Raw genomic sequence first — 17,565 nt, 5'->3', positions numbered from 1 at the left:
CAGCTTTCCACAGTGCAAAGAATATACATATATGCATGCAGATTTTTCACTATATAATAACGGAGACTTAAATTCCTAGGAAAAAAAGTAAGACTGAATTCTTTTACAACGTAAATCACGATATCTTGAATCAAATATCAGGTCAGTCTAAAACCGTTTTCTATCTACCACTGGCTACAAGTTCATTGTGGGTAGAAGGAAAAACAAACACGACAATTTTCAATTTTAAGTATTTCATATCCTATTATGCTGCACGAAAGAATAAACTTAACGCAATCTACCATGTAAAGAATTTTTTTCGTGTTATTTCCCATATTTCTTATTTACTAATTTGTAATGGATAGTTTTTCTAAAATAAGAGCAGATTAACTTCTAGATCTTTCCTCTGGCTGCACGTGACTCAGCCAGCTTTCATGAGCAGCCCAAAATGGATGTTAGTCATTTATCTTATTTATCTTGTCATCTTTACTTATTTAATTTTAAGTCATACTATTATTATGTAATTATTGGTTACTAAGAGTATTATCTCTGTTTTCAAATACCCCTTTTGAACAACAAAACTTGAGAAATACTTCAACAATTTTAGACAAACAAAGAGCCTTGTAAATCAGAACGGGCTTTGCAACGTCTCTTCTTGAATTCAGAAATTTCTTGAATGATCCTACTTGTTTCCGGTCTTTTCTAATAAGTATTTATCTTTTAGCATATTGCCTAAGAAGCAAAAGAAAGGAAAACTAATTTAAACAAGAGAGAACTTATCTAAGTTTTCCAGCTTTACGATTGCCGTGCAATACATGACATTATAATAAAGAAGAATAAGGCATTTTCTAGTGATTGCTTTTTGTTAAGTTTGGAACTTTAGATTGTTTCAAATAAGATTGTCCCTGGAGGAACAATCTTTGTTCCTCCAGGAATCTGTATAATAATTTCCAGTAACAGCATTGAGATATGCTGCTGATGAGCTTATGAAATGTTATTTGGTAATTTCAACGAACTCAAAGACGAATTTGCAGGCTATTTTTAAAGTGAAAGGAAGGGAAGATTATAAGGTATTTCTTCCACTTTCCTAGCGTACTTTCGTGGTGTAGTGGTTTTGCACGCTGGGCCGGTATCCAGAGGTCCGTGGTTCGATTCCCGGCGAAGGCGATTGCTCATTTTTCATCTCTCCGGCTTTTCCAATTAACCTAATGACTCTACAGTGGTGGCGCCCGAACTAAAAGGGTGTTGAGGTTTCTCCACACCCAGGATTTGGCGATTGGGTCCCCTGAAAAACCCCAGTTCCCCTTTAAAAAGGGGAGTATATAAGGTATTTCTTCCAATTTCCTAGCGTGCTTTCGTGGTGTAGTAGTTTTGCACGCTGGGCCGGTATCCAGAGGTCCGTGGTTCGGTTCCCGGTGAAGGCGATTGCTCATTTTTCATCTCTCCGGCTTTTCCAATTAACCTAATGACTCTACAAGATGAGTATGCTAAATTTTAAAAATACAGGGCAGTGCAGAAATGTATTTAACTTTTTTTTTCGTTAATATTCACCAGTCACCTTACTCTAAAATGAAATACATGAAAAACTTCGATAGAATTCACAGATACAGATAGGTAAAGACTTCAGAATCGTATACCTATTAAATAAGCGAACATTTATGACCTATGAACTATATTCAGCTCACTGATCTTCACGAATTACAAATATGATTTGTCGAAAAAACTGAAACATGTATTCCAGTATCAAAAATCACATTTTTTCCAAATAAATACTTGGATAAACTAGCCACATGTCGTTGTGAATATGCATTTTATGGCACGGGCTCGTGATTTAAAGGTCTAGCTTTGTTGCTCTATATCGGGATTGGCAAATATTTTTTAGAAAGGGCCAGGTTGTAAAAATATAGGGCTCGACGGATCAAGTAGGAAACATAATGATATGAATGGATAATTTTCACACAGATAAAAAAAACGTTAATTTCTTTATAACCAAGTGACACTTTTACGTAACATTTATACACATTTTACCAACACTTAAAAAAAAGAATAAAAGAACATTTACATAATAAAAAAGGTTATTATTTAATAGATTAAAATTTCTAATGCTAAGAATGTAATTGTGTTTTCTGAGATAACATTTCATCATACTGGAGTTCGAAATCAGTACCTCCTACCATTAAAGTTGTTTGCAAATTGTCATCGGTTAATAATTTTCTGAATGTAAATTTTACATACTTCACTTTCAAAATTACCTTTTCGCATTGGTAAGTACTCCCAAATATGGATATCCCAGTGCATATTATATTAATTGAACCTATTTATCTTCCCAAAGATATTGATAAAAGTGATAAATTCTTTTCTCTAAACAGCATTTTTAATATATCATCACTTTGCAAATTAATCACTTCCGGCTGAAGGTGACATGGAAGCTTATCTCAGTTATACAGTCAAATGGATTTTGAAACATGGCAATATATCTCTCACTTGCATCAAGATCCATAAAAAGCTGTTGTAACTCTAGTATAAGTTAAGAAAATAAATCTTACGCAAATGTTTCGGGAAATGGAGATTTCGCTAATATTTGAAAGATTTCAGTTCATGGAAAATGGCCAAATTTGTTTAATGTCATTTCCGTTTCAAACAATGCAAATTTTCGGCGACGATCCTTTAATATAGAATTTAATATAGAATACATTTTACGTATGAGTACTGTTTCCTCTGTAATTTTAAACTGAATTGAGATATAGTCCGACCGCCTCATCCGCGATCATGAGCACAAACACGCATGCGCCATTCGGAACGAATTATTTTCTAAATAGGGTGGAAGAATGGGGACTTTCTTTGCCTCAAGCATATCTCTCTTCTCCGGAGAAGAGAAGTCTTTCACGTCGCAGCAAGTAGTAACGCCCCTTTTGGACGAGTCTATGTGTTTTGGCAGAATGCCAGCCAAGGTTGCGTTTGAGACGGTCGAACTACATCTTAGACGTCCGTGGCAAATGTTAATATCCATAGCCATTTGATTTTCGATAATAAAGATTGTGGGGAATTTTTCTCATTAAAAAGTATATCTATGACTTTTCTGAATTTGAAGAATTGCAACAAAACTTTCCCATTGCCGAGCCATCGAACAGCTGTATGATAAGGCAAGTCAGGATATTCAGCTTCGATCTCTAATAGAAATTCGCGAAATGGCGATGGTTAAGTTCACGAGAGTGAGTGAAGTTTATTACTGATACAGCTGGTTCAATTACACAATGCCAGATTGAAGTGTTTCCTACAAAGAGCTTGCTGGTCAATAATAGAATGAATTATTAACGGTTTTAAATATTTAACATCTTCTTAGCTTTAAAAATGCGTCCATCATTAGCTTTAAAGCATCATTAGCTTTAAATATGTGTCCGAAAATCTTTCCACTGTTCCACACATATTGTGTTCATCATTTCTAACAATTCAAACTGATTCCATTGCAAATAGGATCGTGTTCGCGTTTTTTCTACTTCATGTGTTATAATTTCACGCAGACTATTCTTAGAAGCTAATACTTCAATCATTTCAAATTCAGCATTCACTTGTGGAATAAACACCAGCAATTGGGCAGTATTAGTAATATCTGTCGGCTCATTAAAAGCCAACGAAAACCCTTCGAAATTTTTTGCCTTGTCTTTTAATTAGCTGTTGATGCAGCTCCTGATGCCATCTCTTCTAACAGTTGCTCTTAAGCTGAATGTCTTAAAGGCGCAGCTGCTCATCTGATGGTAAATAAATAAATAAATAACAGTTGCTCTTGCCGAAAGACTGACAGATCAAAACATATCTGTTCTTTCTGGGAATATTTCTTCGACTGCCGCAAGCAAACATGATTTAATTAATTCACCATCGGTAAACGGTTTTCCTTTCGTAGCTAATAAATGAGCTATATGTAAGCTGATTTTAGTTACTGCTTCATTATACTTTTTTTATTTTTACAAATAAACTGCGTTGCGATGACGGATTCTGTTTTAAACTTTCTAATTATTTTCTTTGGCATCTGAATACCGTGTCGCATGCTTAGTTTGGTAACAGCTCTTTTCGCATAGCTATTATGACATTGCATATTAAACATAAAATTTTTAACATTTAACTTTCTGGCAAAATAACTGGCACCACCATTCCGCTTTAAAAGCACGGCTTTAAAGGTCTACAATTCTCTTCTTATTTGATTGAACTTATTTTGTTTGGTAACGAAAGGTGATGAATAAAATAAAAATAAAAAAAACAAAATATCGCAGAGTATTTTGACACACGATACCACGTGCACTTCTGTAGCAAATCTGACAACACGTGTGCGTGGCGCACAATGCGCAAACATTCCTCTAATTGGGAGTGCTTTTAAAAACAACGACAAAAAAGAGAACAGGACAGTAGCGCCACTCGGCGGTAATTATTCACAACTTTTCAACTCAACTATCGGCTATTGCATAATGGTGCATAATACGATTTATTTTTCATGTAAAATACTATATCATCCTACAAGCCAGATTAAGAACAAGCGCCGCGCCGGAGTTGGAGCGAGACCGTAGTTTGCCGACCATTGCTTTATATTATTGTTCTTGTAATGATAATAAAGTAAGTGAACAATGAAATGATGATGGGATAGCGCTTTTCACTGCTCGTGCTATATTATTATTAATGCGATATTATAAACGATTTTTAATCAGCTGATCTACTGAAAAAGCAAATTGTCTTTCCAATTTTGGGTGTTATTAAATAACATTACCAGCGCATGGCATAGCATGTTTTTATCACGAATAAAATCTCTAACGCATATTAATTCTCATAATATGTTGTTTCAACATGGTTTAAGATATAATTATATATCTTTCAAATTAAAACTGTAGTTTAACAAACTGTCGGATTTAGCAGTAAATATACTTTTAATTAATTAAACATATTTATTGATTTTAATAACAAGTCTGATCAATATAAACCATAAAATATTTAACTGATACAATTTATAATATATGCAAATGAGTATTCGCATAACTATTGTAATGAATAAAATATTTTTCTAACGTATATATTACATACCTAGGTACATAACAATTGCATGATTTTTATATTCGCTGCCTACCCTGGTTCCTCACTTACAACACAAATCCGGTAACTCCCGCTTTATTGCTTTTTGAATAGTTACAATTAATTAATTTTGGCAATTACACTTAGTAATAATATAATAATTACAATTAATAATTGAATAATTTCATTTAATTACTTATTCATGTCCCACTTTAAGTAATATCGCTATATTGTAATATTTCTTTTTTTAAATTTACGTTATTTTTCTTTTATCGGCTTTATGTTTTCACCCGCACCATAAATAACTACTCACTTGCACTTAAACAGCAAGTTGAGTCCATCTATGCAGATATCAAGCCTTTAGATCTCAGAGAATTTGTTATTTTTTCATGAATATTTCATATTACTTTTTTTCCAAAAGAGTAAGGACTAGACAGTGTCATGAAATGATAAGATCTGTTCAGTTGCTCCGATTAAATTTCATTGTCTGTGCTTCAGCAGAATCTAACTGAACGTTGAATTTTCAGAATTCATAGCAGCATGATGTGCAGGTTAATTCTTTGCAGTTTCTCAAGAAGTAAAACTGTACGTATCTCAAAACTGAAATCGCAGTTTTCTGTCAGAATCTACCTGAAAGTTGAATTTTCATAATTCATCGTAGCATGATGTGCAGATTAATTCTTTGTAGTTTCTCAAGAAGTAAAACTGTACGTATCTCAAAACTGAAATCGAAGTTTTCTGTCAGAATCTACCTGAAAATTGAATTTTCATAATTCATCGTAGCATGATGTTTCAAATAATTCTTTGCAGTTTGTCAAGAAGTATAACTGCACATATCTCAAAACTGAAATCGCAGTTTTTTTGTCAGAATCTACCTGAACGTTCAATTTTCACAATTCATTGCAGCATGATGTGCAGTTAATTCTTTGCAATTTCTCAAGAAGTGTACGTATCTCAAAACTGAAATCGCAGTTTTCTATCAGCATCATTCTATCAGCATTTTTATCAGCAAAGCATCTATCGTTGGAGGGCTCAACAGATCGAGTTTGGTAAACCAGATTACCTGGCAAGACGGAATCTAATGCATATTTTCTATAATCTAATTATATATAATCTAATGCATAAGATGAATCCAAACTATGTAACCATCATAGTTTAAATAGAATGAGTTTCTTTAGTAAACCCTCCAAAATCGCATAGCTCTTCTTAGGCAGAGAGAGAGTTAATATGTTTTGATGTAACGCAAACGTGACAACCCAGTCAAAACGCAAAAGTGATTTTCAACTTCTTGTGCTTCTGAATTTAAACTAATGCCTCAGTATGGTCACGAATTTACACTAACAACGATCAATTTAACAGTCATCAGTTTAAACATCAGTGTTTGGAAGCAGTTAAAAGACACGCAGCTTTTAGTGGTATACCATTTAATGAACAACAGTGAGATAATGAACTGTGAAGTTTAGGAAGAAGCGAAAATCAGAGCCTTCCCTTGTGACCGCCCTCTAGTTTTAACAATGATCATTTTAACGAAATGCTGAGGGCTATTCCGAGGAGAACATGTATAAACTTAAAGAAAGACACGCGATGTTCCGTTCACTGTTGTGTGGATTCTTATCGTAGTGACGATGAGAGTAACATTTTGGAAAATGAATACGTCATTAACATAACATCTAAATACAAAAACACTCAGAATATGTTTTTCACTTCTTCATCGAAATAAAAATTTTAATTTTTTAATGATACAGCGATAAGTGACAAAAAATAAATCGCGTATGACAACAGGAGGAAATGAACACAACAACCGAGAATGACACAGATATAGATGGACCGGAGGTTTAGCCCAAATGGGCATTAGGCCAGAAGGTCTATTAGTCTCAAAACGGCATTTTGCGTCGGAATAACTTTCCAGATTGTTGCAACAAAATATTGTGGCCCTGCATTATACTTAAAAAATAAATAATGAAGCATCTGCATGAATGTATTTATCTTTCTTGCTCTGTAAAAGATGACGGTACCTGGAGCGATCAAATTTTGAATAACGTAATCCTCCATATGAACATGGGCAACTAAAAGCCCGAATTTTGAATTTATTTTATTATCTATTTCATATTTTTTGCATTTTAATGAATTTAGATTTAAAAATAGCAACGATTTCAAAGAGAGCAATGACAACACAATAAAAAAAATTATCTCCAGCGTGCCAAACTGCCTATCGGAAATTCTAAAGGTATGCTGTTTTTAAATTTTTTTTTTTTTTTGGCTTCTTTGGCTTGTTATTCCGTAATTTATGCCAACACATGTTTATCCATAACGAAACTGCGTAATTATTTTCTTTAAGCAGTGTTAAATTATATTAATTTCAGGGAAACAAAGCTCAAATAGAGGTACGAATTTTAATATTTTACATTATGTGCTTTATAAACAAAGTTATTAGTGCAGCTATAATAGTTTTACATTATCATTATACGGAAAATGCTAATAATCAACGTTTCAAAAATCACATGAATTGAAATTCTATTATTGCATTTAACTACTGTTGAAAAAGGTAAGGAATCATTCTTGAACTTATTTTTGAAAGTGATGGGAAAGACTGGTGATCTAAGCGAATTTGATAGAGGGCAGATTGTAATGGCCCTAATTTCGAAACTGCGCGATTGGTAAGTCCTTCACGACCTGCCGTTGGTAGTATGTTTGCAAAGTTGTAAAACCGGCAGTAGAAGGCCAAGGTATTGGATCTCCACGCGTCATCAAGAAAAGAAAGTCGCAGACTGTCGCGCTTGCTTAACGGTACAGCAAACTCGACGTCAGATAGAGGCTCAGCTGACAGACCAATATAATACAGGTCCAAGAGCAAGTGCTTCGGGCCAAGGCGTTGGCTTCCGGAGTACCTTTGCTGAAAACAGCAATAACCTCCCCAACTTCGTTAAGAAAAACTGAATAATAAAGAGTTAAGCATGGCTAAAGTAAAGAACGAGAACCGTTAAGGGTTCAAAGTTACAAGAGATCGATAAGAAGTCCACACAAATTGATGAGAACTTCTTTCAACTCCTATCTTTACTTAGGTAGGGGTCAAAGACCTCCCGCCGCGGCAGTTGAGGAGAGAAAGAGGTGACGATTGAGGCGATTACCTGCACGCGCCAGCGTGGATGGTATCGAAAACAGATTGAAAGAAGATGGAACGGGAACACGCAGTTCAACTGACACTGTCGTATAGGGGACTGAGCAACAGACGACCCACTCGTGCACCTCTGTTGATCAAGCGTCATTGTCAACTATGATTACAGTGGTCCTGGGAACATCGAGACAGAGCTATGGATAAGTAGAAGACAATTGCCTGGTCGGATGAATCATGATTTCTCACTCATCACATTGATGGTCGTGTTAAGTACCCCGTCTTCCAGGCGAAACAGTTGCTCCCCTTTGTATAACAGGTCATACACAGGCTGATGGTGGCGGTATTAAGCTTTGAGGAACGTTCTCATGAGCAGCCCTGGGACCCTTAGATGTGGTAGAACAGACCATGAAAGCTGTGGACTGAACATAACTGCACCCTTACATGGTTGCACCCTTACATGGCATCTGTCTTCCTAACTGGAAATGGAATCTTCCAGCAGGACTATATCACAACACTCGAATTCTTTGGAGGCGCATAAGGATGAATTCCATTTAATGTCGTGGCCACCTAACTCGCCAAATTTCCATGACATTTGGGATGTCATGCAACGGCAGCTCAGAGCTCAAACATCCAACCATGTCGGAATATCTCGAATTTGCGTGACCGCTACTTACATATTTGTACAACCTGTCTCCAGTCATCTACCAAGAACTTGCGGCATCTATGTGCAGCTGTTTTGCAGGCCAAAAGTCGCCAACCCGTTATTGAATTATACGCTGATGAGCCAATAATGTTTTAACTCTTCAGTTTATAATCGCTTGCATATATTTGTTACTTTTTATTTTTCTTCTAAATGTATATTTATCAAATTTCAGGTTTAATTTTGCTTCCATATGTACATAAAACAAAAAAAGCTTGAAATTTTGACTTAACTGCTAAACCAATGTTATAAAAAATATAAAATATACATTTGAAAATTATGGTAATTGTTAATGCAATATGAAGTATAAAAATAAAGATTTCATATTTAAACTTTTAACCTCAATGAATTATTTGAATATTATGAATTCATCATATTATATTTCAAATATATGACTAAAATAAAACGTTTTATAAAATGTAAAACTTTACTCAATAAAAACGTCAACCTTAATAAAAATAATACTCTGATAAATTTTATTACATAAATGCTAGCATACTAATTTTGTTATTAAAAAGATTCCATATAATCAATAAAAACAAGTTAAAAAATGGCATATGAAAAATAATAACTACCATAACATGTTGCAAACAAAATTATATCATTCGTTATAAATACCATTTTTCGAGTAATTTAATCAGAAAGCGTTCGATTAAGATTAGATTTTGTTGCAATGAAATATCAGAATAAATAACCTAATAAAACTTTACCTTCAGTAGAACAAAAGCCGTAGAATTCCATTTAATTTTTTGCTATTACTAAAAACAATCATAATTCAGACTTCCGTGCGCTTCTTTCTTTCGCGGTATATATTATTTGTTTTTCTACGCCTGCTCCATTTCGGAATTGAAAAGACAATTAATTTCTTTATTAAACACAAGAATTAGAAAAAAAAATTAGAAAAAAAAAAGAAATTTAGAAAAAAAAAAAAAAAAGATTAAAAAAAATGCAGCAGTATCACCATCTAAATTCCGGAAGAAAAATAATAAAAATAAAATAAAATAAAATAAAAAAACTGAAGACGAGAATATTAGAAAAACGGGGAAAAAATAATCCATGAATATTAATATTTGTCTTACTTTCGGGCACAGGTTTTCTTTCCTGGAGAGGCAAACCTAAAAAAATTAAAAAGAAGAGTTAAAATAAATCACAAAGTTAAGGAATAGAAATATAAATAAAGAAAAAAAATGTACCAACTAATATTATTGCGAGAACGGAAGTTGAAGTAAGGAATCTGTTTGCATAATTTAATAACGTTGTCTTCATTACTTATTCGTTAGTTTGATCATAGGGATAACACGCAATACTTTGCTGTGGGGAGAAACGTGGAAAATCTAATAAAATAGGGTAGATCGCTTTCGGTGAAAGAACTTTTAATAAAATGAATAATGCATATACGCAAGATGAACAATGGAAGATCCAGAAATGACTAAGACCGTGGTAATATCCGTTTTCCTATTCCTAAATTTAGCAGGATAATGAAAATGGAGTTTAGACATATGTGAATAGAAGAATGTGCAAAATTATTTTAGCACTTACATTACCGTGTAACCTAGAAACCGCAAACACAGAACCGCGTAATTATTGTTCCTTAAATCTGTGTTACACATTATTAAATTATTTTGTGTTTGAAAAGAAAGAGGGTTATTAAATATATAGGTTTTGCGAAATGCAAACTTAGCATTTGTTACCGTCAAAACAATTATTAACCAATTCTTTTAAATGATGTGCATATTACATAAACCGACATTGTAATTTTAGGCAATATAGTGCATCCCACAAAATTTATCAGATTGATTTTATTTCTCTTGTTTACTTTCACGACTCTCGTAATTAATTCACGCCTATTCGTTTCCTTTCGTTTGCAACGCGTTTTGGAATTGCCGTCTATAGAATTCGGTCGCTAGAATGTAGCTGACCTATAACTGTTTTAATACTTATTTTTAACTATGTTATCGGATTATTATTAGATGTTTACGTATGGATATTTAATCATTATATGTTTATAATTTGGTTTGTATAAACTGAGGGTGCCATTTTCTTGACGGACAGTAAATAACTCTTATTATCATTTATTGTACTTCTACAGTTATAAACAACAATACGATGATAATTAGCAATTCTAAATATAAATAAAATATATACAAAGAAAAATTAACCATATACAATATTTGTATCTTAATACCAAAAAAAAATTAAACCTATACAACGCAAAAATAAATGTCAATGAAACCCATATTCAAACGACAGATTAAACACTAACAAAAGCTAAAAAAATTATATTATTATTATTCTACATTTAACCATATTTCTGGATCAATGCCAGATAAAATTTGATGCCAAATTATTCTGAATGCGTGCTACACCAGTATCAGAGGTATTGACTTATTTACGAAATCTGCAGCACTTTTGAATGGTATTGTTATGTTTCTCTTTTTATAGAAAATTATCATAAACTTGGTTGGGAAAGAATTTAATGAAATATGACAAGAAGAATGGGATAATGGGGATACAAGAATTATTACAAAGGAATATTAAGTTTTCCGAGACTGACATTTATTTCAAATAATAACAATATATTCAACTAACTCCCAAATAAATTACTTAAATTGAAAAGGAAACAAATTACGAAAACTTTCCAAGAGAAACAATAAAAGTATTGCGAAGAAAGTGAATTTGAGAATAAATAATCACAACCTGTTCTTATTCTTTTATTTACTAAGTATTTTTGACGCATACAGAAAAAAGAGAAATATTTTTATGCAAATAATTATAAACTTCTCAAGTTATTAGTATAATTTTCATAGCTTTTCGATTATGATAAGGTTTAAAATCTTCGGAAAAAATAACTAAAAATTATCTTCATCAGTTATTACAAATGTTAATTTCGGTCAGCCTTTTTCTTCTTAGATTTATTATAAGGTGACCAGACGTCCCGCTTTTGGCGGGACAGTTCCGATTTTTAACAGTTTGTCCCGCGTCCCGTGGCGATTTAAAAAAGTCCCGATTTTTGGGAAGAATGCCCGACAAGCTAGGGAATGGCGGGAGAACGAGTAGGAATATACGGCTATTTCGCCAGGATATGAGTTATATTATTTTTATTAATTTTATAATGTCGAACTTTAATAATAGCAATTTATTGTTGAGAATTGATTATCGAGAACTACTTAACAAAGTTCGCATTCTTGATCAGTTATTCGAATTCACCACCATTGCTTGGATTTAAAGAACAATGGCATTTCATTGGCATTGGCAACGACGAAAACATTTTGTAGCTGTCTCTCATACGGTACACATCGTACTGCGTGCTAGTGCTCGTTAAACAAGTGATGCCAACAAATCAGCTATTCAGATAATTAGGTAACTTATTTATTTAGTTCATAAATACATAAATTTTCATGAATATAGTAGACAGTACTCGTATTATTTATATTTTACAGTGGCGGCAAAAAGTCTAGCGCCGGCCTTGGAAGTGACACTTATGTTACGTCTAGAAAGAAATATAGGATTAAAATTTAAATAATTTTTAAAATACAGTTACTTAAAAATTACAGTTTTTAAAATACAGTTACAGTGAAATTAATTTAATTTATAGATTGACAATAAAATATGTTCATGTAAGTATGTACCAACTTACTGTGTTTTTAAGCTATATGTATATAAATATTCATAATATCCTTTTTTTTTTTTTTTTTTTTTTAAGATTTTTTAACATAATGAGTAAGAATAGAGGATGCAAATTCAATGATGATCTAGGAAGTGAATTTCCTTTCGTTAAAAAAAAAAGCTGTCGAAAAATTTTTGAAAGTATACGATCCTTTGAAATCCTACTTTCTATCACAGGATAAATATCCTAGAATTTTAGAAGAGTTTTCTGAAAAAGAATCTTCTAAAATTTGGCTAGAAGTTTTACGCAATCAAGCAACTCTTTTTCAAAATCCTATAAAACATATTGAAGGTGACAAAATTTCGGTAATCGAAATAATAAAATGAAGTTAATAATTTAAAATTTAAATGTCAAGAACGGTTAGAAAATAATTTTCTCCCATTAACTCTCCATAATAGTATAAGCCAGCTAGAAGAACTATGTGCAATAAATCGTGCATATATCATGAATCATGTCATAAGTTCTATAGTTACTGCCTAGATTATTTAGGTACAATAGTACCATAACAATGGTAATAAATACATAACAATGTATTTATTACCATTGTTGTAATAAGTAGTAATAAGTACATAACAATGGTATCGAACATTTTCCCTCAAATGAGAAAGATGACAAGACAAAAATAATACTGTAGAGTCATTAGGTTAATTGGAAGCAGGAGAAATGAGCTACCGCCTTCGCCGAGAATCGAACCGCGGACCTCTGGATCTTCGTGATGTGATGATCTGTCCAACGTGCAGACCACCATACCACGAAGGCATGCGAAGAAGCTTATAATACTATGCATAATTTCTTTTAATGTATTATCTTTGTAAATTGTACTTGTGTTGAAATTTTAAAAATATATTACAATACTATTTTTCGTTGCGTGAAAATTTGTGTTGCTCCATACAGACCAAATGTTTTATCACCCCCCCGGTCAATGGTGTCCCGCTTTGCCATTGTTGAAATCTGGTCACCTTAATTTATTGGCTTTCAGAAAAAGACAGAAAAACTTTTCGCAAATAAATGTACTTCAAACAAATATCATGAGTTGATGATTAGCAAATTATTGCTAATCAAATTTTCAGCTTTAAGTCTTTGAATAAGATATATAGCCTAGCTTAAATTATTTAGATCCCTTTGTAAATATTTTCAGGCGTTACTTCCCTTTGTTTTCAATGTTAAAAAAATAATGTAAAATTGGACTCCAAATCATTAAATTCTTACACGTATTATTCAAATTCTCGTCATAATAATTAATATAATAGTCATGTGGCTCAGAGGCCGTCAATTTTAAATTACTGTCTTACAGTACGTGGTGAGTTACAGGGTTACAATTTATTTATGTCATTATTTTAATGTAAACTTTATTCCATTTTTTATTTCTGATGTTATGTATTTTATAGAGGTAAGTTTTATTGTAAATATTTTTACATTCTTTCTGACATATTTATATTGCTACGAATTTTGTACATAGGCAGATGATTTTAGTGCAATTTTATGTGAAATTATTGTATTTTTTCTTGCGTAGTGTAACGCGAAAATCTGAAGAGAGAAGCTATGCCAGAAAAGTAAGAGCACAGGGGCACGTCTATTTAACATTATATAAATGGGTATCTCGGTAACTGGGCGAGATATCACCAAGTTGACAACGGTTTTGGCGACTTATTGTGTCGAAGTTGGAGATCATTTGGCAACATTTTGGTCCAGTCCCTGTATCACCTTAATAAACATTGTAACTTATTTAATGTAATTAACCACTGTGTTAGCTGTAATTGTAATTAGACCCTCATTGCTTTCCAGTAATTTCGAGAAGCAGAAAATACTAGAATTGTATAAATAAGTACTGCGGCCGGTTGAAAACTTATAAGGCCGGAGACAGCATCTGCTTTCATTCGCTTAGTTACTGTTGTTGCGAGTTGTTTGTTCCGCGTGAATTGGAATATATCCCAGTTAGCTTTCTCTTTGGCTGCGCTTTGCATTGCGTTGTGTTAAACGTTCTTAGTAGTTTGAAGTGTAACTACTGATTGTACTCTGTGGTACTGTGAACACATGCACGAGAATTTCTGTGGAAAATTCCGGAAGTGCTTCTTTTGATTAAATAAATTTTGTTAACCTCCCATCGGACCTGTCTGCTTTCAATCTATTACGAATCCGTACGCAAGCAACAATATTCATATTCATATTGCATATAATATATATGCTTTATATTCTATGTTAAATTCATTTTGGCATTCATTTGGATGATGTCAAAATATTTTTTTTTTCTCAAAGGACGAAATTTGTTTTGTACAGACATTAGGTTATTTTGAAGCAGAAGATGTGGAAAATGAACAACGACCTCGACGGGACTCGAACCACGGACCTCTCGAATTCGCGTCGAACGTGCTGACCGCTACACTACGAAGGCATGATAAGAAGGCGGTAGAAATACCTTATATGCTCTCCCTTTTAAAGGGCGACTGGAGTTTTAGGGGACCCAAATGTTTGGGTTCTTTTAAGAATCATCATTCATCACCTTTTAGTTCGGGCAGCACTGTAGAGACATTAGGTTATTTCGAAGCAGGAGATGTGAAAAAATGAACAATGCCCTCGCCGGGACTCGTACCACGGACCTCTAGAATTCGCGTCGAACGTACTGATCACTACACCTCGAAGGCATGCTAAGGCGAGAGAAATACTTTATAGTTGTATTTATAAACCGAACTTATAAACCGAGTTTGTTATTGCTCCTTGGCCACTTTTTTAAGCTTGGTGTACTAGATTTTAGCTTGAAAGGTCTGATTTTATATTAGTTAGTTAATTATGAAACTGATAAATAAATAACATTAACACAATTTTTAAAATATTTAACTAAAACTGTTATGTAATTAGCAATATTTCACCCATTCCCGATACAGCTACTTTATTATTTCTTTCTTCTGTTTCAGAAAAACGTTATGGGACAATTTTTAGCTCATTATTTTATATGTACAGAGCAGATGAATTACCAGTAGATTTACTTGGAGAAAAGGATCGAAGTATGGCATAGTCAGTGTCAGGAATGCTGGCCATCTGAGCCGAATACTTTGGTGGGAGCAATTCAATAATGTCTAAAGAGAGTTTAAATAAACAAATAAAGAGACTATTCTGCTTTTGCTGTCATTTTAATAGGCATCGGTGGTTCCTTTTGCCAAAAGTTTGAAGAATTTGCAGTTTGAAGACTGCATCGGAGTACTTATTAATTTGACTGAGATTACTTCGACGAGGAATAAAATTCTATACTAGTCAGAATTCAAAAAATGAAAATGTACGACATTTATAGCTTTTGTTTAAAAGTGTGGGATACAGTATAGGAGATGAAACAACAGGACTTATTATTCTGAATTAAGTCTCTAAATATAAAAAATAATATTGATGGTACAAAACGTTTTTGTAATTTGAAAATTCAAATTGCAACTAAGGTGCTTAACGTGTATGAGTGTTAACTTTCAATGCTTCACAGGGTTCATGGAGACGTCCATTGTAACCAAACTGCATAATAGTCTGATTACAATCAGCAAGTACGACCTATTCTGGGTTACTTTTGCCCTTTACATCATCAGGCTTTTTACCAAAAGGTAACATTGGCGCATAATGTAGGGGTCAGCAATTTTTAGTACAGATTTTTTGCTACTATGTTTGATTTACCAGACTATTTGATAGTAATAATTGCATATTAGGGTGGCAAAGGATATAAAATTTTGGGGATTATGAACTATTCGGCTGTTTGCTTTTCAGTCTTCAAGTATCTAATAGGGTTCACTAATGAAATGCCATTCAAAACTTCTATGCGTACACCTACACTACTTTTACAGCGAATAGTACAAAGAGGTTTGGGGAAGAAACGTAAAAAAAGAATCTTTAAAAAATTGTACGTCCCAAAGAATTTCAACAACAGAAATAATTTCACACCCCTAATCACCACTTTTATGATGCGTTTACCTCTTTGCATTGTTTGAGTTCCTGGCAGCAGACGACGTCATGTGGCTTTACGACTGCTTTTGGACTTCGAAATGACCCATTCTAAAGTAATTTATTTTTGCACGTGTACCTTTTTTTCCTCAGTTTCACACCTTGTTTAAACTTTTTAGGAGTTGTTTTCATTTAAAAGACATACGGTATTACCGGTGAGAAGTTTCTTATTTACTTGTATTCCATTTAAGAGTATGGGACTTACTTTCATAATAAATCACATGTTGGCATTTATAAAAGGATGTGGGAAAGATGTACAGTTTATAGATTCTATGCATTGCAATACACCCTATGGATGTAATTAAATTATGCTAGTTCATAAAAATACCTTTATACAGTTTCTTTAAAGAAGCCTGAATATTTCATAATTATTGCTTAAAACAACGGTCTTAAATTCAAATATATTATGAGGAACAAATACCGAATCTGAAACAGCCAGAATCTTATTTTTCCTTACTTTCCTTTCTTTTAACAAAATAAAATACTTTTAATAATAAAATTTAAAATATTTTAAATAAAGATTAACATTATCTTACTAAGTATTAATTGAAGAACATAACCAGTAAAATCAAAAAATTCAAATATATACTAATTTTCTATCTAAAATCTAAAGTTTGATACATGCAAGATTTTTTTGGTTCATCATACTTTATAATTCAAATATACTTACAGATAAATATTACTTTTTAAGACAAATATCGATTTTGAAAAATTCTAACTTATTTAATTTAGCATTATACATGTTACTTTAATTTAAACTAAAAGTGGAAACAAATTATGGACAACCCAGTCAACCCAGTCTCTTTCCCTTATTTACTAAATTTTTCTTTGATGCATAAATGGAAATACATATGTTTGTATGTAATAATTATAACCTCGATTACAGCTTGACTTTGATCAGTAGATGCTCATCGGTTAACTAGATTATTTTATCATTAATTTCCAACTGAAAAAAAAAAAAAAAAAAAAAAAAAACTAAAAATCTGTGAAAGCTTTCGGATTTTATATTATGCCTATAAGGGTGTTTTTTAACGTTCTGTGTGTTACATTTATTCATTAAATATCATATTCTTC

The 17,565-nt window shown here is 32.8% G+C and overlaps 1 protein-coding gene across 1 annotated transcript in view; it reads right to left on the bottom strand.

The window, feature by feature from the left end:
- LOC118193606 (agrin-like) overlaps nucleotides 1–17,565 on the bottom strand; it is a 217,236-nt gene that overhangs the window by 128,864 nt on the left and 70,807 nt on the right. Inside the window, exon 2 of the mRNA XM_085810646.1 lies at nucleotides 9,929–9,964. Coding sequence (XP_085666772.1) covers nucleotides 9,929–9,964 — 36 coding nt within the window. The remainder of the gene's footprint in view (nucleotides 1–9,928; nucleotides 9,965–17,565) is intronic.

The sequence above is a fragment of the Stegodyphus dumicola genome, chromosome 2 (assembly GCF_044657685.1).
Source record: "Stegodyphus dumicola isolate Sdum_Otavi_A_Nest chromosome 2, ASM4465768v1".
In the NCBI taxonomy this organism is placed as follows: Eukaryota; Metazoa; Arthropoda; class Arachnida; order Araneae; family Eresidae; genus Stegodyphus; species Stegodyphus dumicola.
This window is presented reverse-complemented; position numbering and strand designations above follow the sequence as displayed.